The following is a 23,534-nucleotide window of genomic DNA, read 5'->3' as shown; positions in this document are numbered from 1 at the left end:
AATCAGTGATGCTTAAGGTAAAACAGACACCCGGTATACCAGATGTCTCGATCTAAACATTAATTGTTCTGTGTGCCTAGACACTGACTTGCATTCTGTTTTCTTGCATTTTAACTCCAAATTTAAGTTGTACCTGAGTATCTCTGTGATAGAGGAAGTAAAGGAGATTAAGTGATACCAGAATTTCCCAAAATGCATTCCTAAAAAATGGAAGCTATGGGTTGTTCATAGGCATCACACACAAGAAAAGGGTCTTGTGGTCTTATAACTTTGGGAAACAATGTTACATAGATTTCTTTACCTCAAGACCTCTCTGTAGGCATTCTCGGAAGTAGAAGGAAAGATCAGTTAGGCAATGGTAGAGAAGTAAAAGAGCAATCAGGTCTTGCCTCAGCTGTAGTCATCCCAGCCTCTCTCTGCCAGGGAAAACTCAAAGGCAGGATGGCAAACAGTATGCCAAGATCCTAGCCCCTTTCCCTACAAATCTCCTCAGTCCCACATCTGTGTAAGCCCCTGCCCCCACCCACCCACCATGCTGATGAGATCAGCCTTCATTACTTTTCTTCTAGAGCCAGGAAGCAAGGTAATGTGTGTGGGAAGTGATAGCTGCAAGGTAATGTGTGGGAAGTGATAACAACTTTGGAGTTAAAGCCATTCAACGGGAAAATTTGTTAAAAGACCAAGACATTGTAAAGCTGAAACACTTGAGTCTATTAAGTTCCCTGCTTCTTAGAACATTTTGTTACCAGGGAATGTTTTAAGGAGGGAAAACATTGAACTATCACAGCACTATCAGATACCAAAGCCTGGTACAAAGAACAACATTTTACAAGACATCTGTCTCTGCCACTCAAGAGACTTCTGAAAAGTTCTGCTTCTCTTTTCTCGCCCTCTCTCCTAGCCCAACATCAACCCTCAACCCCCCTCACCCCTAGACATACTCTATACCTTTCTCTCCTCCTCCTCCCTGTTTTCCTCTCCATCCTCCTTCTCTCTCTACCTTACACACACACACACAGACACACACACGCACATTCATAGCCCATGTTTTCACAGACACTATTGGAATGACACAGTGAGCTAGACCATCCAACGTTATTCAACCCTCTTTGGTAAGAAGGAGGCTAATTAAGTGACTAGAGGTTTAGACATTCACTGTTTATTAGGTCCAAACTCCAGAGAGCCTGGAGCATTCTCCTAAACAAACATTACCCTTTCATGGATTCTTATTCCAAGTCCAAATGAGATGGAGTGTTTAAGGAGAAACAGTATCTTTTCACAAACGTGAAGAAAGGAGTACGAGGGGAGAATGTGATTGTCAATAGAGGTAGAGGGGAAAAGCTATGTGCCTGTCACAGAAAGACTGATGCAAGCCGTGTATCTGTTGGCAACTAATGTCCATTAGTGATCGTCAGTAATTTAGACTAGCAATGTTAACACATTTGTGGTCAGCCCAATGGTTTGTTTAACTGTCTTCACTAGGAATACATCCATCAAGAGACTGTTTTTTAAACAATAGTTAGCCTTCTAAACAAGAGTAACGACAAACTCAAATATCTCCTTGCCAATCTTAACACTGTTGTACTATACCAGGAGGCACTTTAGAAGATAGAAGCCACCTGCTAAATAAGCAACAGCATTAACATAGACACAGTTTTCTAGTTTGTGGATATTAAGGGGATGTTAGTGATTAGCCACAACTTATGAGAAAGCTACTTTTGTCTTGGTGGGCAAAGGAATGGAAGCTTTTAAAATCTGCCTTTTTATTTTGCTTCTGTTTTAAGTAAATGAAAGTTGTGCTGGAAAAGTGAGTTTTGAGCCCAGCATCAAACATTAATGCTGCTATTGCTTTCACAAGAAACTGGGGAGCCACCATCCAAGCCTCAGCAATGCTGAAGAAAAGGACCTCATCTAAGTTCTGAATGAGAAGCAAATCCCACTGTGGGAGACCATTGGTCCTGAGTGACTCTGAGCCTGAGCCTCCTACTTCCTGCCCCTCCTTTTCTACTGTGGGCTCACAGACTCTGATGTTGGTGAAATGTTCTTTTCCTTGGCTTAGATTAGGCACCTGGTGTCCTGAAAGAGGTCACTGGTTTTCCTGAGGATATCCAAGGAGGTTGGCTCACCAGTGACTTACCACAGGCCAAATTTGAGGTTAATTAACCATCAGTCGTTGTCAGTGGGGCCAAATGTTATTCAGACATTCAGAGAAAAGAGACTTGGTCCAGCTTTGGGTAATGGCCCTCATCAACATTCCTTCCTATCCTAGTTCCAAACCAATATATCTTTAGCTGCACTGGGAGGTTGAAAATGATCAGAAATAGCTGGTTTGTCATTTATGTCACTCTACATTTGAAGAGGCTTCTTGATATGGTAACCTATTTATTGGATATATATGATATCTGAATCAAAATCTTTTTTCACTAAAACTGACCATCTCCTCATGAAAAGGTACATTTATTGATCTTGGGGAAACACCCTATTCAGAGTGAGTATGAAAAAGGTGTTTGGTGGGAGATGAAGGGATACAGACATTGGCCATCTGGGGACCAGACTTTCTGGCCAGAACTTGTCTGAGGAACAGAGAGATGTATATGCACTACTTTTGCTGTCTCGCTTTGCAGACCTCAGTGACCAACTCCTTGAAGTGGTGGGGCTAGAAGGAGCCATGGAGATGGGGCAGATCTACACCGGCCTGAAGAGTGCAGGCAGGAGGCTGGCCCAGTGCTCCTCTGTCACCATCAGGTATGCCTCTTTGTCACCAAACAGCCTCTGCGTCTCCCCATCTCCCTACACATTCATGCAGACAACTAAGAAGCCATCTTTGGATTTTAGGGCAGGGAGAGTGCAGCACAAAAGCTTGATGATGTTTGTAAAGAACATCTTTGTAGACCATTTCCCAAACAGGATGTAATGCACCCATCTAAAACATCAACTGGAGGACCCGCCACAACCAGTTTGCTGTTCTATTAAACTGGCCTGGTGAAGTTCTCTAAACAGGAGTATAAGATTAAATGGTCCAGAGACCAAAGGTCCAACTCCTTGGCATTTTTATATTTGCAAATTAAAATGTTAGATAGATAGCAGAGGGATGCCAGAGGACACACTCTGATGAAAAAACAATGTCTCTGCTCTGCTCTGCTCTTTCTCAGACAGTGACCTGAGAAATGCTATTTCCTATATGTCTTTGTATGCTAAGCCATCAACATCAGCAAAACTGGCACAATTGACAGAGAGGATGACAACTCTAGGATATGGACCACACAGGTTAGCCACTGCAGGCTCCTGGAAGAGATGACGTCTAATCAAGAGGATCCTCTGATTTCAGTTGCCTCTGATTAATCAATGAAGCTCATCACACTTTGTCTGAGATTCTTCTCCCACCTGATTATGTCAGAAGTCTTTATTCCTTTCCTTTTTCACTGAATTACTATGGACCAAATCTATTAACACGCCTTGGGGATTGCCTAGAGGAGTCCACAGGATGCTGGGTTTCCCAAAGGTGTTTGACCACAGAATTCTTTTCTCCCATAGGCAAGTATTATCAGAGCACATTGGAAGAAACTCTGCCCTTGGCACTACATTGCATTCCTCAGAAAGGTCCCCACAGCGGATTCCCTGAGTTCTCTTAGCTGAAGGTCTGCTCCATTGACCCCTTTTCTTCATTTCCTCTTTTTGTTTTCTGTCTTTTCTATTCTCCAAAGCTTTGCTCTCCTTTCTTTCTGAGCTGTTGTCATGATGCGGTCCCTGTTTTCCAGATTAATTCTTGAGTCCTGTCCATTCTCCAGGACTCTAATACTGTGTAGGTCCAGTCTGTTAACACATCTAAGCCATAACTTACGAAAACCACAGAGAACAGAACGTCCTGATCCTTGAGGAATCCAAAAGCCATGTATAAGGAGGAGGACTTTTTCTTCACATTCAGTAGCTCTATTTCCAGATAGAAACAGAGGGGGTGAGCCAGGAGCCCCATCCTCCTGGCCATTTCCTGAATACCATCCCCAGTCTCAAGAACCAAAATGCCACTCTTTACTCTTGTTTTTGTTAGTAGATTTATTGTTTTTATTATTAAATACCCTCAGGGTGAATCAGAGAATCATCACATCAGAAGACAGCTTTTCCCTCCCATTTTATAATTTCAAGAACAGAACAGTTGCCAAACCCAGGTGAGGGCTTCTATGTCAATGGGTGATAACTGTTCCCTGCTTACCCAGACCAGAGGCCTCCAAAAGAGCCTGCCTTTTCTTCCAAAGGCAATGTAGTATGAATTCATAACTCTTCTGCAGAGGGACGTCAGAAAACTTCATCTCTCTCCTTTTAAAATCTATGGCAGGGTGTGGTGGCTCAAATCTTTAATCCCAACACTTTGGGAAGCTGAGGAAGGAAGATTGCTTGAGGCCAAGAATTCAAGACCAGTGGGGGCAACATAGCAAGACCCCCTTCTACAAAATATTTTAAAATTAACCAGGTGTGGTGATGTGCACCTGTAGTCCTAGCTATTCAGGAGGTTGAGGTAGGAGGATTGCTTGAGCCCAGGAGGTCAAGGCTGCAGTGAGCTATGATCACATGACTGTACTCCAGCCTGGGAAACAGAGTGAGACCCTGTCTCTTTTTTAAAAATCCATATGCCAAGGCCAGAAAAGCCTTGTCTCAAGCAAGAAGGCAACACTTTTACCTCTCCTCTGGGGAGAGTATTCCTGAATGACCTTCTTTCCCAGGTAAGCCAGGCCCACAATCCATGCAACCCTAGAGTGTACTTGTTCAGGAGATTTTTTTAAAGGATTGAGGTTGGGCCGGGTACGGTGGCTCACGCCTATAATCCCAGCACTTTGGGAGGACAAGGTGGGGCAGATCACGAGGTCAGGAAATCGAGACCATCCTGCCGAACACAGTGAAACCCCGTCTCTACTAAAAATACAAAAAAATTAGCTGGGCATGGTGGCGGGCACCTGTAGTCCCAGCTACTTGGGAGGCTGAGGCAGGAGAATGGCATGAACCCAGGAGGCAGGGCTTGCAGTGAAGCCAAGATGGCACCACTGCACTCCAGCCTGGGCGGCAGAGCGAGACTCCATCTCAAAAACAAAACAAAACAAAAAACAGGATTGAGGTTAGAATCGATTGCAAGGCAAGACATACTCAGACCTGAGCTGTATGTTGTATAAATTGGAGACATTACCTCATTGACATGATGCAACCTCTCACTCAACATAGAGACCAGGCCAGTTCCCCTTTCAGAGTGGAGTTTTTGGCATGCACTCCGGGCCTCCTAGCTGATTGTTTGAGGAGCATCTGCTCAGTGGCGGTGCTGCCATGCTCACTGGCCACTGTGTCCCAGACTTCTGTGGATTTCACTGCTCATCCACAGCAGTATTTCTCAAACTGGGGTCTGAGGACCAAGGCAGTAGAATCCCCTGTGGTGCTTATTAAAACACAGACCCAGCCTAGCACAGTAGCTCACGCCTGTAATCCCAGCATTTTTGGGAGGCTGAGGCAGGCAGATCACCTGAGGTCGAGACCAGCTTGACCAACATGGAGAAACCCCATCTCTACTAAAAATACAAAAAATTAGCTGGGTGTGGTGGTGCATGCCTGTAATCCCAGCTACTTGGGAGGCTGAGGCAGGAGAATCGCTTGAACCCGGGAGGCGGAGGTTGCAGTGAGCCGAGATCGCGCCATTGCGCTCCAGCCTGGGCTACAAGAGCAGAACTCCGCCTCAAAAAAAAAAAAAAACAACAACAACAAAACACACACACACACACACACAGAAACACAGATCACTGGGCCTGGCCCCAGACCTGCCAAGTTAGACTCCCTGAGGTGGTCTCAGAAATCTATTTTTAACAAGTTCTCCAACAGAGTCTTAGAGAACCACTCTTAGGTGGGCAGATAAGGTTTTCCTACTTCCGTTTTCCTGGTGGGAACAACCTTGATTCTCTCACTTGAAAAACCTCACTGTGTTCTCTTGGTGTTCTGGGTTCCAGGACAAACAAGCTGCTGCCAATGCAAGTGGATGGAGAACCCTGGATGCAGCCATGTTGCACGGTGAGTCTTGCCAATCTTTGAGACGGGGATGAGCAGCCTTATTTTTGAGCCCTTTTAGGCACTGACTTAATATGAAATCACTGAATCTCAGAGTTGCAGGGATCGTGGAAGACTATCTAGTGCAACCCCTCTTCCACTTTGTTTATCCACCCGCTCATTTACCTGCCAGCTCTTATCGAACACCTGCTATATGCCAGACACTGTGAGGCACTGGCCACAAAACTGAATGAGACATAGAACTGACTTCAAGGAGTTCACAGTTCTAGTCAGTGAATTCTGAGACTTCATCTACTGTATCCTGGACAGCCTCAGCTTGAATCATGTCAATGGCAAGGAATTTATTACCTCAAGAGGAAGACTGTTCTGCTGATGAACAAGTCAAATTGCTTCCTTATGTGGAAGCCAAATCTACACACTTACCTTACCTAGAAGTTGGTAGGGTAGCTCCTCTGACTGCTGGAGCTCCCGGGAGAAAATTCCTCGCAGAGCACAGACATGCCTCCCAACCAGTGCACCCACAGCCCTGATAACCTACTTGAAAATTCCACTGAATGAGTCACCACACGGGTTATCTATTTTGTTTATGGCACTATCACCCAGAACATAGAACAGTGCCTGGTTTGTAACAGTTGCACAATAATATATGTCAAATGATGAATAAAAGACTGAACAAATGAACTAACAAAAATAGAGTATCTCCATTCCCAGACTTACTGTATTCGTTAGCTCTCCTTTTAACACCAGTACAGGAGCCATGCATCCTTCCTTCTTAGAGTTTGTCCTCAGTTAAAAATGCAGCTAGAATCTCTGTGGTGAAGAGCAATCATTGTCCTGGCTTTCAGGGCCTCTGCTGGGATACTACATGTGTAATACCCTCAATAAGATTGCAGCTATGCAAATTTCAAAAGATAAAGTGGAGTTTCTAAGCTTCCTCACTCTAGTGAAGTATTCAGATACTTTGATCACCTGCTATTTTGAGCCCTTTAGAACATCAAGTTGTCTTCTACTAGAGAGAGGGTTTCCTGAACCTGCTAAGAAAAGGTAGCATCTTCTATAAAGTTTATCAAAAACAGAAATTTCTCTGCAAAAATCTTACCTCAATCTTATGAAGACTAAGAAAAAAATGAAAACACACTATATCAAATAATGGCTTTCCACCCTGCTGGAGTTAGGATGGATGGAGGGAGTTTCTACTGTTTATCATTTGATGGAACTGAACTGAGAAGAATCTATCCAAGCTCCTCCTATCTCCGACCCCCCTACGAAAAAAGGGTGGAAGAAATCAAACGCTCTCCTACCTGGTTCAGTCCCAGCTGAAAACTGGATTGCTATTCCTATAAATTCAAGCACTGGATTTTGAAGTAGCTAAATACTTCTCCCTATGCCCACACCCACCCTTCCTCCATACCAGCCTTTAGAGATTACAACTCACTGTGAAAAAATTTGTGAACCAATGATTTCATAGTTTGAGGTCCAGAAATCCATATGTAAAGGTATATTCATCTGCTTTGACTGCCATAATAGAATACCACAGACTGACAGCTTAAACAACAGAAATTTATTTTCTCACAGTTCTGGAGGCTGACAACACAAGACCAAGGTGCCAGAAGGGCTGGTTTCTGGGGAAGCCTCTCTTCCTGACTTCCAATGGCCGCCTTCTTGTTATATCCTCACATGGCTTTTCCTCTGTGTTTGCACCCTCCTTTCTCTTCTTAAAGGAACACCAGTTCTAAGGGATTAGGGCCCCACCCTTGTGACCTCATTTAACTTAATTACCTCCTTAAAGGCCCTATATACAGATATAGTCACATTGGGGGTTAGGGATTCAACATATGAATATGGGGGGACACAATTTAGTCCATAACAGAAGGTAACAGAAAATCATTCTTAAACTTGCAAGGGTTAAAACTCATGTACCCCTTGTTGAAACATCTTCTTGAAGGTATACACCAACTAAGAAGTGATTCAAAATTAAAGCCTTAAGAATGGACTATCACAGCCCAAAAGAACTTTTAGTAAAAATGGAAACCACTGAAATTAGAATGAAGTTTCCAAAAACCTGCTAAATATGGTTATGCAACTAAATGCAAATGGCAAAAATCATTCTTTGAAACTGAAGACATATCATGTAAACATTAATAACCTGTATCCCAAATCTAAGATTATATTAACAAAGGCCAAAAACGCAGGAGACACTGCTGAAGGAATAGTAAAGATACGTGAAGTTTCTCATTGTCTCTCTTCACTTTGATGATAAAACATATAAATCAGAAGGTAATTTTAATAGGTAGACAATCACTAGTGAAACTAAAAATAGGGCGCACACCTTTCAAATCTGGAAGAATTCAAAATATATAAACTCTATTAATGTAGCATAGGATAGAAAGCAAAAAATAAGCCAACATTTAAAAATTTTTTGAATCAAGTCGAATGATGTTAAGACTATACACACACACACACATATATACACATATATATATACACACATATATTACACATATATAAAAGAAAAACAAATGAGTTAAAGTTCCCTATTAAAAGACCAATACTCTCATATTGAGTTAAAAATGAAAATCCAAATATATGTTTCAAAAGATACATCTAAAACGAAAGGTTATACATATGTATATATAATATATATCTTCTTATTTTATCTTTTATCAGGTACAGAGAAATTAAAAGGAAGAAATAGTAATGTTAATTATGCTAATTTTAGACAAACTAACCTTCCCATGTACCTAAAGCATAAAGCAGAATAAGTAAATGCATTTTTTATTTGATAAAAAGTACACTCAAGTATGAGATATAGTGGTCATAAAATGTTAGATATTTAATAACAGAATAAAAATATATACTGTGAAAAAATAATATCAATATATATTCTGAGAAAAGGTTGGTACAGAAGAAGTTGACAGACAGATATTGAGAAGCTTTAAAATATTTGTTTCCATCTTTGAGGCTAAGTAGCCAAAAAAAAAAAAAGGCTTGGATGAAATAACTCAATAACTCATAAAGAAATCAAATATCATATTTGTTCAAGCATTCATATTTACTAAAATAGATCAGAAACTAGTTTACAAGGCAAAAAGCACCATAAAACCCAGTTGCAGAAATTATAAAGGTAATTTTCTTTGACCACAAAGTAATAAAACTAGAAATTACTAATAGAAGATTAAGTGAATAAACAAAATTTAGTCACTTGGAGACTTAAAAATTCTCCTAAACAAGAGATTTATGAGGAGATCAAAGCCACTATGGTTGATTACTCAAAAAATTATAAAAATAAGAAGGCTCTAGTTTAAAAATTATAGAATATAGCCTAAACTATATTTGGAAGTAAATTCAAAGCCTCATAATCTTCCATCATATAAAAAAGAAATAAAATGTAATGAATAATACTAAAATTAGAAGAGCAACAATAAAACAATCTTAGGAGAAGCAGAAGGAAGAAAATAATAAAGATAAAAGTAGAAATTAAATAATTAAAAACAGGAAACTCTAGAACTATTTCTTAAAATATGTCAACTGTTTGAAAACCTAATTTTTAAAAGAGAAAGGAATCAAAGATATTAAAATGTAAAAAACATAAATGTAATATAAAAATATAAATATAACTGTTTCCATGGCTTTATTTGAATATAAAACAAGGCTGGGCGTGGTGGCTCACGCCTATAATCCCAGCACTTTGGGAGGCTGAGGCACAAGGATTACTTGAGGTCAGGAGTTTGAGACCAGCCTGACCAACATGGCTAAACCCCATCTGTACCAAAAATACAAAAATTAGCCAGGCATGGTGGCCCATCCCTGTAATTCCAGCTACTTGGGAGGCTGAGGCAGGAGAATCCCTTGAACCCAGGAGGCGGAGGTTGCAGTGAGCCAAGATCACGCTACTGCACTCCAGCCTGGGTGATGGAGTGAGACTCTGTCTCAAAAAATAAATAAATATATATATATATGTATATATAACAAAATATATAATCATCTTGATTCTAATGAACTTGAACATCTTAAGAAGATGAATGAAAATCCTGGTAACCATTAATGAAATCAAATTATTTCGAAGAATTACATACTAAATGATCTTAAAACAGGTGGCCTTATTGGGGAGATCTTCCATACTACTAGGAAATACATACTTCGGTAAACTATTTCATAGTATAGACAACGATGGAAAGCTACTGAATCTATTTTGTGAAATGAAGACATGCAATAACCTAACAAAATTACACTTAAAATAGAAAACTATAGGACCACTCCCAAATACAAATATGACATAAGAATTATAGTTAAAAGTATTGGTAGGTAGAATTGAACAATGTATTAAAAGAATCATTCACCCCTCTGGGCATATCAAAGGAACAAAAGAAAGTCTTCTAATAGTTTAAATAGAAAAATTACATGATAAAATAGATGACCCAAAAGTATTCAATTACATTCAACATTTCTGATTTTAAAGATAAAACTCTTGAAAACTAAGATCAGAAAGCTTCTCCCCCACTAATGAATACCTTTGTTAAATATATGTTAAACCATAACCAATATTTTACTTAATAGTAAAACACTAGAGGAATTCTCACTAAAATCATGAACCAGACATGTATTTTTAACATTGGAAATTTTAGCCAATGCAATATATACTTGAAGCAGAAAAGAAATATAATTATTTAGAAAAGAGTCAAAACTGTCATTATTTGTAGGTGGTAAGATTATGTACATTAAAAGCTAATAGAATAAACTGTAAACCTCAAAGGATAAATTACTTCAATAAAACTCCATAGAAAGATGGACAAGTATTAGTAGTTTTCCTACATACTGGCAATAATCAATTCAAATAATATAATTAAAAGCTTAAAATATCATTATATAAGCAACAAAAGACAAAAAATACTAAACTGAACTCTGTAAAAGGAATGAAGATGACTATAAGATTTAACCAATAAAGAAAAAAAAAGGATTTAACACAGAACATCCTATGTTCCTGAACAGGGATCCCCAAATCCCAATGCAATTGTTTTTTTAACTCTACAAACAATGCAATTTCTAGGATGTTTTATAAAAGAATGCTGAGAAATAACTTCTCACAAGATATTAAAATAATTATAAAGCCACAATAATTTGAGTAACATGCTGTTGGCATGATATTGGATGGATAAGTCAATAGCGCAGAAGCGAGCCTTGAGAAACCCTAGTATACATAAAAGCTAATGAAGGAAAGACAAACATTATAAACTAATTAGATAGGAATGAACAGTGTAGTATACAATATCCAAGAAATTGCATTTCAGAAAATGTCATTATATAGAACCTCTCACCTCAAACTATATTCCAAAAACAAAACCAAAACAAAAAAAAAAACCCCTCCAATTCAATTACAGAATTAAATGTTCCTAGCTACCAGAAAAAAATAGATGATCATAATTACACTGTGGGTAGGGATTTTCTAAGGAAAAAGTGGCATATTTGACTATTAACCAATTTTAATTTCTGCAAGTCAAAAAATCAATATGAAATTTTTAAAAGACTAAGGACAAGATGTTTGCAATCGCTATCCCAAAGATCAGGTTAATTCTCACAAGGTATAAAGAAATGAGCTATTAGAATCCAGTGGAAAAAAAATACTAACAATGCAATAGTGAACAGAGAATTCATGGAAGAAGTGCCATGGGCTAAAAATCTATGAAATAATATTTAATATCACAAGTTTTTTGAAAAGGAATAAAAGATTTTTGAATTAAAACAGCGAGAAAGCTATGCCATGTTTCACCTACCAATTAGCACAGCTTTTTTGTTTGTCTTAATATTCATTGTTGTCAAGGGTATGGGGAGACCAGTACACTCATACAGTGAGGCAAGAGTATCGACAGTTACAGCCATTCTGAAAAGCATGCAGACCCATGTATCAAGAATTGTTGTTATAAATATCAATATACATTGATCTAGTTCATTTACTTTCACTTTTAAAAATTGTTCATATACTTTTAGGAACTTATTCTAAGTAAAACACAGATTACCAGAAATACAGAAAGATTGATATATAAGAATGTCATGTCTATATTACTCGTCATTGCAAAAAGTTGGAAATTTCCTAAAAATTTCCTTAAGCCCAACACTTAGGGAAAGGTTTCAGCTGGGCACAGTGGCTCATGCCTGTAATCCCAGTACTTTGGGAGGCCGAGGCAGGTGGATCACAAGGTCAGGAGTTCAAAACCAGCCTGGCCAACATAGTGAAACCCCGTCTTTACTGAAAATACAAAAAATTAGCTGGGCGTGGTGGCGGGCACCTGTAATCCCAGCCACTCAGGAGGCTGAGGCGGGAGAATCACTTGAACCCTGGAGGCGGAGGTTGCTGTGAGCTGAGATCGCGCCACTGCACTCCAGCCTGGGCGATAGTGCAAGACTCCATCTCAAAACAAAAACAAAACAAAACAAAACAAAAACAAAAAACAAAACAGAAGCCCATATTTGTTTATATATGTATATACAAAAGTTATATATATTTATTAAGAAAACTTGTCTCATTATTGTAACACTGTAAGATGATCTTTCATGCTTCACCATCACAGTTAGGGGGCATAATTTGAGCCTCAAAATTCAGAATCTTCTCCCAGAATTAGATGATAGCAGAATCTCAAAGTCAAAGATGATCCTAGTTATCTAGTCTGGTGATTCTCAGACTTGAGTATGCATCTAAATAACCTACAGGGGTTCTGAAACACATATTGCTGGGCCACATCCCAGATTTTCTGGTTCAGTAAGTCTGGATGCCAGAGAGTTTTCATTTCTCACAAGTTCCAAGGTGATGCTGATGTTGCTGGCCTGTGAGCCACACTTTGAGAACCAACGATGTAGTTGAACTTCCCAACTCATCAATAAATCCACACTTCTTCCCCACCCTCTGCAAAATCTGATTGATTGTCCAGTTACATTCTTTTGTTTTTTTGGGTTTTTTTGTTTGTTTTTTGTTTTTTTGTTTTTTTGAGACAGAGTCTCGCTTTGTTGCCCAGGCTGGAGTGCCGTGGCACAATCTCGGCTCGCTACAACCTGTGCCTCCCAGGTTCAAGTGATTCTCCTGCCTTGGCCTCCCAAGTAGCTGGGATTCCAGGCACCCACTACCACACCTGGCTAATTTTTTTACTTTTTAGTAGAGACGGGATTTCACCATGTTGGCGAGGCTGGTCTTGAACTCCTGACCTCAGGTGATCTGCCTACCTTGGCCTCCCAAAGTGCCAGGATTACAGGTGTGAGCCACCACGCCTGGCCTTGTCCAGTTACATTCGAAGGCCTCTGATGGCAGGAAACACTGTCATGAAGCAGAGCATTGTAGGATCTTGGAGGGCCCAGAAACAGCTAAGACCTGAAAACCATGCAAACCTTCCCCCCTCCCTTAGGCTCGCTTTAAGCAGATTCCTGCTTAAAGCATAGTTTTCTTTAACTTTTAAAATATCACAGAGACTATTTGAGACCTTTCAGATTTGTGCCTTTCTATGCATCTCCAGTTAAAATTACAGCAGATCTCAGACACTTTTCTTTTTTGTTGTTTTGTTGTTGAGACAAGGTCTCACTTTGTCACCCAAGCTGAAGTGCAGTGGCGAGAACGTGGCTCACTGACGCCTCGACCTCCCAGGCTCAAGCAATCCTCTCACCTCAGCCTTCCAAGTAGCTAAGGGTGCCCCTTCATGTCTAGCTAATTTTTGTATTTTTTGTAGAGACGAAGTTTCACCATGTTCCTCAGGCTGGTCTTGAACTTCTGCGCTCAAGCGATCTGCCCACCTGGGCTTCTCAAAGTACTGGGATTACAGGTGTGAGCCACCGTGCCTGACCCCTCAGACACCTTTCAAATGGTTTGGGAAGGGTTCACACTTAAAGTTATTGTCCATTTTACTAGGCATTATCTGAATTACTCGCCCTGAGAAGTCCCTCAATCTCTTGCTTCTCTTGAAGTAATAAAAATGTGTTGGTTTGCAGAAAACAGCCCCCAAACAAAGTCAATCGCCAGCACTAGTGAAGTTCACATTTTTATTCTATTTTAAAGGGGAAATTACATGCTGCAATAGTTTTGTGAACTTTGAACTATCATGCAAGAGTCTAGTGTATCAATTCTCTCTGTGATTGAGCAGAAAACTATGCACTAAGCTGCTGATCTTAGCACTTGGCCAGGTGTTGTCAGTGTTGTGAATAGTTTTTAAGAAAATCATAGAGACTTTAGTTAATTGCCTGACTTACCCGATTACCAAAGAAGCTTGGGTGCTAACTACAGAAATGTGGGATGACCTCTTTCTATCAGGGATTGAAAAGGCAGGCTTAGCCACATCCAACTACCTCCTAAAATAGGATCATAACTATTTTACCTGCTAGCCCCTAATTTAAGGGTAAGGGACTGATGTCTCTTTGACTGGAAATGAGGATATGATTTCATACTTCTTTTGGTTCTATAGTAATAGAATCCACAAAGCTGACCATAATATTATATTATCCAGGAGCCTCAAACTCCTACCCTATCAAGACCTTTGTCAGAACTGCTGAAAAACATGCAGGAGAGATTTGAGTTTTACTTCCTTTTCTGTGCCCTGGAGGTACTAACTAGCGAATAAATAGCTCAGCTAAAGGGAGAAAAAAGAGAAGCAAGGGTCTTGTATCATCTTCAAAAAAAAAAGGCCAGGCACGGTGGCTCATGCCTATAATCCCAGCACTTTGGGAGGCTGACGTGGGCAGATCATGAGATCAGGAGTTCAAGACCATCCTGACCAATGTGATGAAACCCCGTCTCTACTAAAAAATACAAAAATTAGCCAGGCATGGTGGCGAGCGCCTGTAGTCCCAGCTACTCAGGAGGCTGAGTCAGGAGAATCGCTTGAACCTGGGAGGCAGAGGTTGCAATGAGCGGAGATTGCGCCACTGCACTCCAGCCTAGGCAATAGAGTAAGACTTTGTCTAAAAAAAAAAAAGGGGGGGATGCTCTACCAGCTACCAACCTCTGCCTCAAACATAGCCATCTCCACTGCCAGCACGTTCGGCTTATCAGTCAGTACTTCCACAGTGTGTTGTACCCTGAACAGGCACTGCACTGGCTCAGAGAGTACCATGGTGAAGAAGCTGAAGTCCTTCCCCTCATGGGCATGGGAGATCAGGAGTGAGAGATGGCTGACCACCGGGGAACATGCCACAAAGAATGCTACACTGCATGCCACAGATAATTGCTGTCCAAGTCTCCAGTCTCCAGCCTATGCCTCACTTCTCTGCATTCTGGGATAAACATAATACCCACAATAAGATGCACAGCACAAAATGATGTTGATGCATTCTCAGTTTTCTCCTCTGGTGACTATCACAAAACAGTGACTCTCTCCCCTTTTAGGTCTCCAGGCTGGTAGAAGCCAACATAAGGGTCATTTTCAGCTTTTAGCACCAGTTTATGCTAATTGTCCACAGTGTCTTTTGGTCCCATCCTTCCCTTCCATTTCCTGGAGCCCTTTATTTTTATTTTTATTTTTTGAGATGGAGTCTCTCTCTGTCGCCCAGGCTGGAGTGCAGTGGCGCGATCTTGGCTCACTGCAACCTCGGCCTCCCGGGTTCAAGTGATTCTCCTGCCTCAGCCTCCCAAGTAGCTGGGATTACAGGTGCCTGCCACCACCTCCAACTAATTTCTGTATTTTTAGTAGAGACGGGGTTTCACCATGTTGGCCAGGCTGGTCTCAAACTCCTGGCCTCAAGTGATCCACCCATCTCAGCCTCCCAAAGGGCCGCGATTACAGTTCCTGGAGCCCTTTCAATGTCAACCTGGCTTACAGTAGTACCCTCTTAGCCAGGCACTCACTACCCCAGCTCACCTTGACAACAGCTGTTAAATAATTTCCCTCAAACTCTTTTTTTTTGTCATGTTATTCTCCAGTGTAGAATGCCATCTCTCATGCTTCCTCATTTCTTCATGTGAACCCAGTCTTTCTGCCTCCCTTTAAAACCCCACACCAGCTGCCCTACCTGTGTCCATGACCACATTTCTCATAGTTTGCCCTGAACTCAACCTGCTCATCTGTGACTTCTCTACCCACGCCCTTTTCACCAACACATTTCCTTTCCTTCCTTCAAATTTTAAAATTATTTCCTCCTTGTTCCCATCATACTTTTCTCATTCCATGCCCACCTTGTTTTGGACGCCACTTGGTTTAGCCGAGATTAATTTAAACTCGTTGATGGTCTCTGTGTTCAAGAGTTCTTCTGTTGTTCCCTGTGGTCACACTGTCATTTCCTACAATGCGGTAAAAACCACAAGAATGAGTTCATAGGTTCTGTTTCTTTGGACCTCCATCTTTCTCTTTCTCTTTCTCTGTAAGACAAGGATTTCACTAACTTACTTTCCATTTTACAGTTTACAGTGGGCTTTCATTGACAATCTATTATCTGATCTTTGTGAGGAAAATAAGACAAATGTTATCCCCCTCATTTATAGTTCAGTAAGCACTGGCGCTGAAGATTCAATGATTCGTCTGAATTTTCACAGCAAAGAAGTGGAAGTGTGTGGACTCAAACCCAGGTCTTTGAATTCTAAGTGCTTCCTGTTCCCACATCATCATCCTACTCTGAGCATTATCATACTTAATGAATATTGTGGATGGACTGATAATGTAGATTATTAAGGTTGCAAGGCCACACTCAAGTAGGAATTAACTATTTCAAAGTCATGACCTGAGGATAAGGTTGGGAAGAAAGGCAAAAATGAGAATACATTGGTGTCTTTCACTTCCAATTGACTTAAAGTTTACAGGAGAAAACACTTATAAACCCTAAAATTTAAAGAAAAAAAAGTTTTAAAAAGAATTTAGGCTCTTCCCTAGAAGGCCAAGAAAAGAGGAAATACCTAAGGCACTCACTTGGGAACTCTCCACATAACGTTGCTTAGTCAGAGGTCAGACCAAAGTCTCTGTCACTTGATTGACATCTCAGCACTGCCTTGGCAGGAATGACCAGGAACAATGGAGGCTGGGAATCTGAAAAACTGGGCTCTAATTGTTCTGCTGCTCTGTTTGTGAACTTAGGCTAGTCTAATGGGCTCCTGCAGAGGGGTCGATTGAGTCCCTGAGGTCTCCTCTGGCTGTGACATTCTGAGAGTCTGTGAATACAAGGACACAAGACAGGTGTGAGCTGATCACCACGTGGGAAGGTCACACCTGTCTCTCCAGTGCTTCCGCCCCTCACTCCCAGCCGTGCCAAACTCCAGGCCCAGTCAGGGTCAAGTTGCCAATTTTGAAGCCGTTCAAGGACAGTTGTCCTTCTGCATGGGGCTCCTTCCAGCCTGAAGCTGGCCTTTCCTTTCTCTGTGGCTCACTCTCCCTTAGGCTACTGAGATTTGCATGCCACTAATTCATTTCTGCCTCTTTGCTTTTAGATTAAAATTACTCACAAGAACCAAGCGCCCATGATGATGGGGCCTCCCCAGAAGAGCAGCTTCTTCTCGTTGAGGAGGAAGAGCCGTTCAAAAGACTAAACAGTGTGCCAAACACCAGCTAAACCAAGAGAGAAAACAAGAAACTATAATGCACACTCACACACACATTTATGTGCACACTCACACATGCACACACACGCACACTTACACACTCTTCTCTAACCAGCGGAAGCAAAGCCACCCTTCGGGAAGAAAACGTCACCTTGCCATAGATTCTATTTCAACAGTGGGTACACCCGTAACAGAGCCAGTGCCAACAAAACATTTTGAATGGACTTAGGGCCCATGAGGGTGTGGCTGGCTCATGCAGCAACCTCCACATTCCCACAGGCCTCGAGTAGAATTTTTTGAGACTGAAGAGAAATCCCCCTTTCTTTCTACCAGCCCTGCAGGTTCCTCACGGATGCTTGTGAGGGGCAGGCTGCAGGTTTCCTGCCTATGGTGAGATCGGATGTGGCCAAGGGAAAGAGCTCTGGTTCCAAAGAATTTGCACAAAGGTCCCTCTGTACAGAGACAAAACGGCCTCCAGCTCTCACAGCATAATCCTTGGCAGGGCTCAGCAGGCGCACGTTGGTTTCTTGGTCGTCCTTTGAGTGACAACTTCTCCCTCAACCTGCTGAGGAGGCAGAAAGGCCATGGAAAGCTGTATTTCCATTCTTGGGTTTCTGCACCATCAGTGGGCACTTGTTATTTTCCCGGAGCCTTCTCCTGGTGGCTGTATGTTTGTTTAGAGGCGGCTCCAAGAGCTCCCAGAGCTGCCTGCACAGCACACCTTAGATGTGGTATTTATTTTCTTAGTTCTGTGAACACCTGGGAGGGAAAGCAGAGAAACTGGGATTTATTTTTCAAATTGGTGTCATAATATTGTGTAAAAGGGAAGAAAAAAAAAAAAAACCACCCCCAGCTTCTTTCTTTTTCAAGCCAAAGCGTGTTTCCTGTTTGAGTTCCAAGCCCTGGTGGCAGACTATTCCTGAAGGCAGAAAAGATGGGAAGGAAGGAACTTTGCTAGGGAAACTGGGAGATGGTTACCTCCTGCTTCTTTGCACTCACCACTCCCAGAGTATGACCTGAAGGACCTTCTGATGGTCTTACGTGTGTGTGTATATATATGTTTAGCCTATATATTTATATATATATATAAATATTTATTTACTGACGGACTTTTCCTGATTGAAAAAATAACAGAGGTAGTATGAGACAGAAAGTGGTAAGGAAAAAGAAAGTTCTTATTCCCCCACTCCACTGTTTCATTATCAGGACGCATCTCCCTGCGATGATCACAAGGGTTAAGGGGAATGAAAGTAGCTCCCTATTATGAATGAAGAGACTGAGAACTCCTATTCTGGATCCTCAAAACAAGCATGAAAGACTTGCTGGGCTGGATTTACTCTCCCATTTTTCAGATAAGAAAATTGAGTCTCAGAAAAGTTCAGAGACTTTTCCATGGTGTCTTGGCTAATGCAGCTTGAGAGTAGGTGCCGTTACAAAGATATTTAATGGAGAAAAGAACCCATGCATCTCAGAGTAGGGTCGTTTCCGGTCACTGAAAAGTGATTCCACTTGGATCCAGGTTGCCAGGGAGGAACAAACGTACAGCACATGCGTGGACGGGATATGCCCACACAAGAAAACGAGTGCCTCATGCTGCTTCCCAGAGGTTCTCTCTGGCCTGAATGGAAAAGAAGTTGGTCTGAGGTCAAAGGTACTAAAGAGATCATCAGATTGAACTCTCCAAATGTCACCTTATCGTGGTCATCATAGTCTCTTAGTTTGGAAACAACCTTGGCTGCGGGGATGACCTCAGTGGAGAGTCGCAAGGAGGACTGAGGCATCTTCTGCAAGATACTGCCAGCCAGGACAGAGGGGTCTCAGCAGAGCTCAGTGCGCTTCATTCAGCAAGTGCCAGCATTACCATCCTTTCCCAAAGGCAAGGCCACTCAGAGCTTCACTGGGCCTTCATCCCTCTCTGAGATTTCTCAGTGGAAACTTGGACCCGTTTGATATCACTCCGCTGAGCTGCCTCTAATCTCCTTGCATTGGACAGGAGCTTTGGACAAGGAAGGGAATATTAAGATTGTGTGTAGAAATGGCACTTAACTGTGAAGGACCATCTAGGAGCAAGATCTAAGACCATTCTGCTCAACCTAATAGTGCAGAATGCTGACTAAGGGGAAAACCAGGCCACCTGAAGTATACCTTTAATGATGGTATTCTTGGTGATGGGACCAACAAGCTCCAGAATTACTACAGGTACTATCTTGGAAGACACTTAATTCTGAAACTGAAGCAGGTTCAGGTTTGGGGTCACTGATTCTAAGACATTTACAGAAGTTCATGCATGTGTTTCAGCCAAGTTCCCCCAAGATTGAGGCTATTGAGACATGGCACTATCAACAGGTGAAATTGATTCTCAGAGACTCACAAGTCTCATGAAGAGGCTGTGCAGAAAATGGCCCTTACCTGCTGTACCCTAGTGCACAGGACTTGCAATATTGCTTGAGAGACATATCCCAAGTCCTTCTCAGAGGCATGGAGTATAACAACTTCAGTGGAATTGCACTTCCAATTTGGTAACCTTAGTAAATCTTGTGTTGTTTAATCATGACTTGCAAATCATCCTTTAAACACTATGACTGTGGTTTCTTATTGTGGAGTCCCTCATCATAGTGACCCTCATAGCAACCTCTGAGGTTAGCCGAGAAGGTATTATTATCTCAATCTCAATGAGAAGAACAAGGCTTAAAGAGGTTTAGTGACTTCTCAAAGCCACATGGTTAGTCAGGGGAGAACCTAGTCCCTTATTTCTTATTCTGATTCTGGCCATGCTACAGACATGTTCTCACCTGCCCCCCATGCTTTTACCCCAATAGCAATAAAAACTGTAAAGCAGGAACTCTTTAGTACATTGTGTTGTCCCTAAACTGATGAGCTAGGAATTGTGTTCCATTATGGCTTAGTCTTTTTGGAGTTTCCCCAGTGTGTTGAGAGTGGAGATAGACCTAGTAGGATGATTATATTCAGGTCAGAGACCAGCTCCTCTCAAGAGACTTCTTTCCACAGATGGAAAAGATACGTTAAAATTGCCAAATAAATTAGGAAATACTTGGCAGAACCTGGAAGAGCCTCCAGACTGGCGTTACATAACATGCATATACATTATACATATGCACATTATATAAGGTGACATAGTACTTAATGTGCTGTATATATTATGTAAATTACATATTTGTGAGTAATCATGATAAATATAGAGACCCACTAATCACTTTTTTACACATACTCAGTGACAGATTAGGAAGTTACTTTGCCAGAGAGTCTTAAAACTTACTCTCTTCTGCTGCTTTGGTTCCAACTCCTGCCAAAAATAATTGCATCAACTTTTCCCATCTCTAGCCCCCTCTTCTCTTGGCCAAAACTCTCAGTTACCTCCTGTCCCAGCTAGTCTGTGCCTTCCATGCAACACTACACAATTGGGATCCATAAAAATAGAATCACGGGGATGGGAAGGATCTAGATGCTCAGATCCCCTATATGTCAGGCCTACACCTCGGCACTCCCAGGCAGGTGCATGCCTAATTCTAGTATTAAAAGATAGGGAGTTGGGGGAAGGAGGAAGAGTCTACCAACCTTCCAAGGAAGGAAACTTCACAGTCTTCCTTGGCCACCAGCTCCAGGATCTAACAGTAATCAATCAAGAAATTATTTCAAATGTTCAGTCTGAGTCCCCACAGCATATCTGAAACCATAACTTCCTAAGATGTGTCTCCCAAAACACTAGTATCCATCAAATGTTCCATGAAAAAAAAGAGTTCTGTGGTCAAGTGCTAAATCTTTTCTGGGAAGTACATAGAGAGTCTCTGAGAACTCCTAGTAAAGAACCATAGAGTCCTTTATTTGTCAACATCTATAGATTAGAAAACACTGCCTTAAGACCACCATTTATTTTGTTGTTGTTCTCAGTGGAGGTGGAAACAGGCAAGTAACCATCCTCTACAATAATATCTCAAAAGTGCTTTTCTAGAACAAGAAGTCTGCATTCTTTTTTTTTATTTTTTTGGCCGGGGTGGGGGATGGAGTTTTCCTCTTGTTGCTCAGGCTGGAGTGCAATGGCGCAGTCTCGGCTAACTGCAACCTCTGCCTCCCAGGTTCAAGCGATTCTCCTGCCTCTCTTGAGTAGCTTGGATTACAGGCGTGTACCAACACGCCCAGCTAATTTTTGTATTTTTAGTAGAGACGGGGTTTCACCATATTGGCCAGGCTGGTCTCGAATTCCTGACCTCAGGTGACCCACCTGCCTCAGCTTCCCAAAGTGCTGGGATTACAGGCGTGAGCCACCGCACCCAGCCAAGTCTCCATTCTTAAGACACTTTTTCTTGTTTCTCTATGAGATTGTTTGTCTATTTTTATTGTTCCCCTCTATCCATCTTCAAGCAAGAATCAATGATTAGGCCCTTTGTTTCCTGAGTTGGGAAGGGACTGGAAAGGGGATTGAAGAGAAGAAAAAATAAAAGGGTAGGCATGATAGCGGACAGAGATCAGACTGCATCTGTGTAACTCCAGAGAACAGAATCAGGTCTGAAAAACACAGTTGTAGACAGGTTAACTTCTATTCAATTTAATAACTGCTCCTGGAGCTGCTCTAATATGGAAAGGACTGCCATGTGCAGGAATGAACATGCACCTGCAGTTACAGGAAAAAGCTTTGACCTGGTTGGATGGGAAACCAACAGTAACTAATCTACCTTACCCCAAAAGCTATTTAAACTGTTTTCGTAGGCATTAATGTTAAATCAGTAAATTTATTAATTCCTTTTAAACAGCATTTCTTGGTGTCCCTTATTTTCTGAAAGAATGAAAAATGACTCCAAGAGCAATTTCTGGATTGGGAGTACTGACCATTTAGACCAGTCTTGGACATGGCAGGATTGACCTGACTCACTGGCACCCTCAGGGGTCGCTGGTGGTGGTTGTGATTGCTCCTTGGTAGCTCTGAGAACTTAAAAAAAATGGATTATAGTATTAAAGTCAAACAGATTTTGCCCTTCTACCGAGGTCCATAGTAGCAGTTTGGAACTTCTAATCGTAAATATCAGACCTGTATCAGACTTGCAATAGCAAGGAAAAAGAAACTATCCTACATCTCAAATTCAAACAAGTTTTAAATAAAGCAGGAGAGCAGAATTGTACAAACTTTCACATGGAGCCATTGATTTTAGCTCAACTTGATGTTCTACCATATTAGAGTGCATCTTTCAACTTTCTGCAATAAAGAGAAAACAGGAAAGGGAGATAAGAAAGGAAACTCCCAGCAGGGAGCAGTGGCTCATGCCTGTAATCCCAGCACTTTGGGAGGCTAAGGTGGGCGTGTCACGAGGTCAGGAGTTCAAGACCAGCCATGAACAACATGGTGAAACTCCCGTCTCTACTAAAAATACAAAAATTAGCTGGGCTTGGTGGTGCATGCCTGTAATCCCAGCTACTCAGGAGGCTGAGGCAGGAGAATCGCTTGAACCCAGGAGTGGAAGGTTGCAGTGAGCCGTGATCGCACCACTGCACTCCAACCTGGGTGACAGAGCAATACTCTGTCTCAAAAAAAAGAAAGGAAATTTCCATTCATTGCTTACTAGGTGCCAGGCACGGTGTCAAGGTCTTTTCATGTACTTTCCCTTTTGATCTTCAGAGCAGCCTAAGATATTGGCATTGTACATTTTTACAGATATAGAAATTCATGCATAGAAAAGTGAAGTACTTTGTCCAACAGATAGCAAGTGATAGAACTAGGACTTGACACGGGTCTGTCTCATATGAAAATCTATGCTCAGACAGGCGCAGTGGTTCACTCCTTCAATGCCAGCACTTTGGGAGGCCGAGGTGGGTGGATCACCTCAGTTCAGGAGTTTGAGACCAGTCTGGCCAACATGGTGAAACCCCGTCTCTACCAAAAATACAAAATTAGCCAGGTGTGGTGGCACACACCTGTAATCCCAGCTACTTGGGAGGCTAAGGCAGGAGAATCGCTTGAATCTGGTAGGCAGAGGTTGCAGTGAGC

General features: G+C 41.6%; 1 protein-coding gene across 3 annotated transcripts in view; it reads left to right on the top strand.

Moving 5' to 3' along the window:
- DGKG (diacylglycerol kinase gamma) overlaps positions 1 to 20,378 on the top strand; it is a 222,078-nt gene extending 201,700 nt beyond the window's left edge. For 2 of the 3 annotated variants that reach the window (XM_017866464.1, XM_017866460.1), the window contains 3 exons: positions 2,625 to 2,745; positions 5,982 to 6,042; positions 17,426 to 20,378. In XM_017866464.1, the coding sequence (XP_017721953.1) occupies positions 2,625 to 2,745; positions 5,982 to 6,042; positions 17,426 to 17,524 (281 nt within the window). In that variant the 3' untranslated portion in view covers positions 17,525 to 20,378. Of the gene's footprint in view, positions 1 to 2,624; positions 2,746 to 5,981; positions 6,043 to 17,425 lie in introns of those variants that run through there. The other variant, XM_017866468.1, reaches the window with a different exon arrangement.
- The last annotated feature ends 3,156 nt before the right edge of the window (positions 20,379 to 23,534 follow it).

Source organism: Rhinopithecus bieti, unplaced genomic scaffold (assembly GCF_001698545.2).
Source record: "Rhinopithecus bieti isolate Rb0 unplaced genomic scaffold, ASM169854v2 scaffold_2432, whole genome shotgun sequence".
NCBI lineage: Eukaryota > Metazoa > Chordata > Mammalia > Primates > Cercopithecidae > Rhinopithecus > Rhinopithecus bieti.
This window is presented reverse-complemented; position numbering and strand designations above follow the sequence as displayed.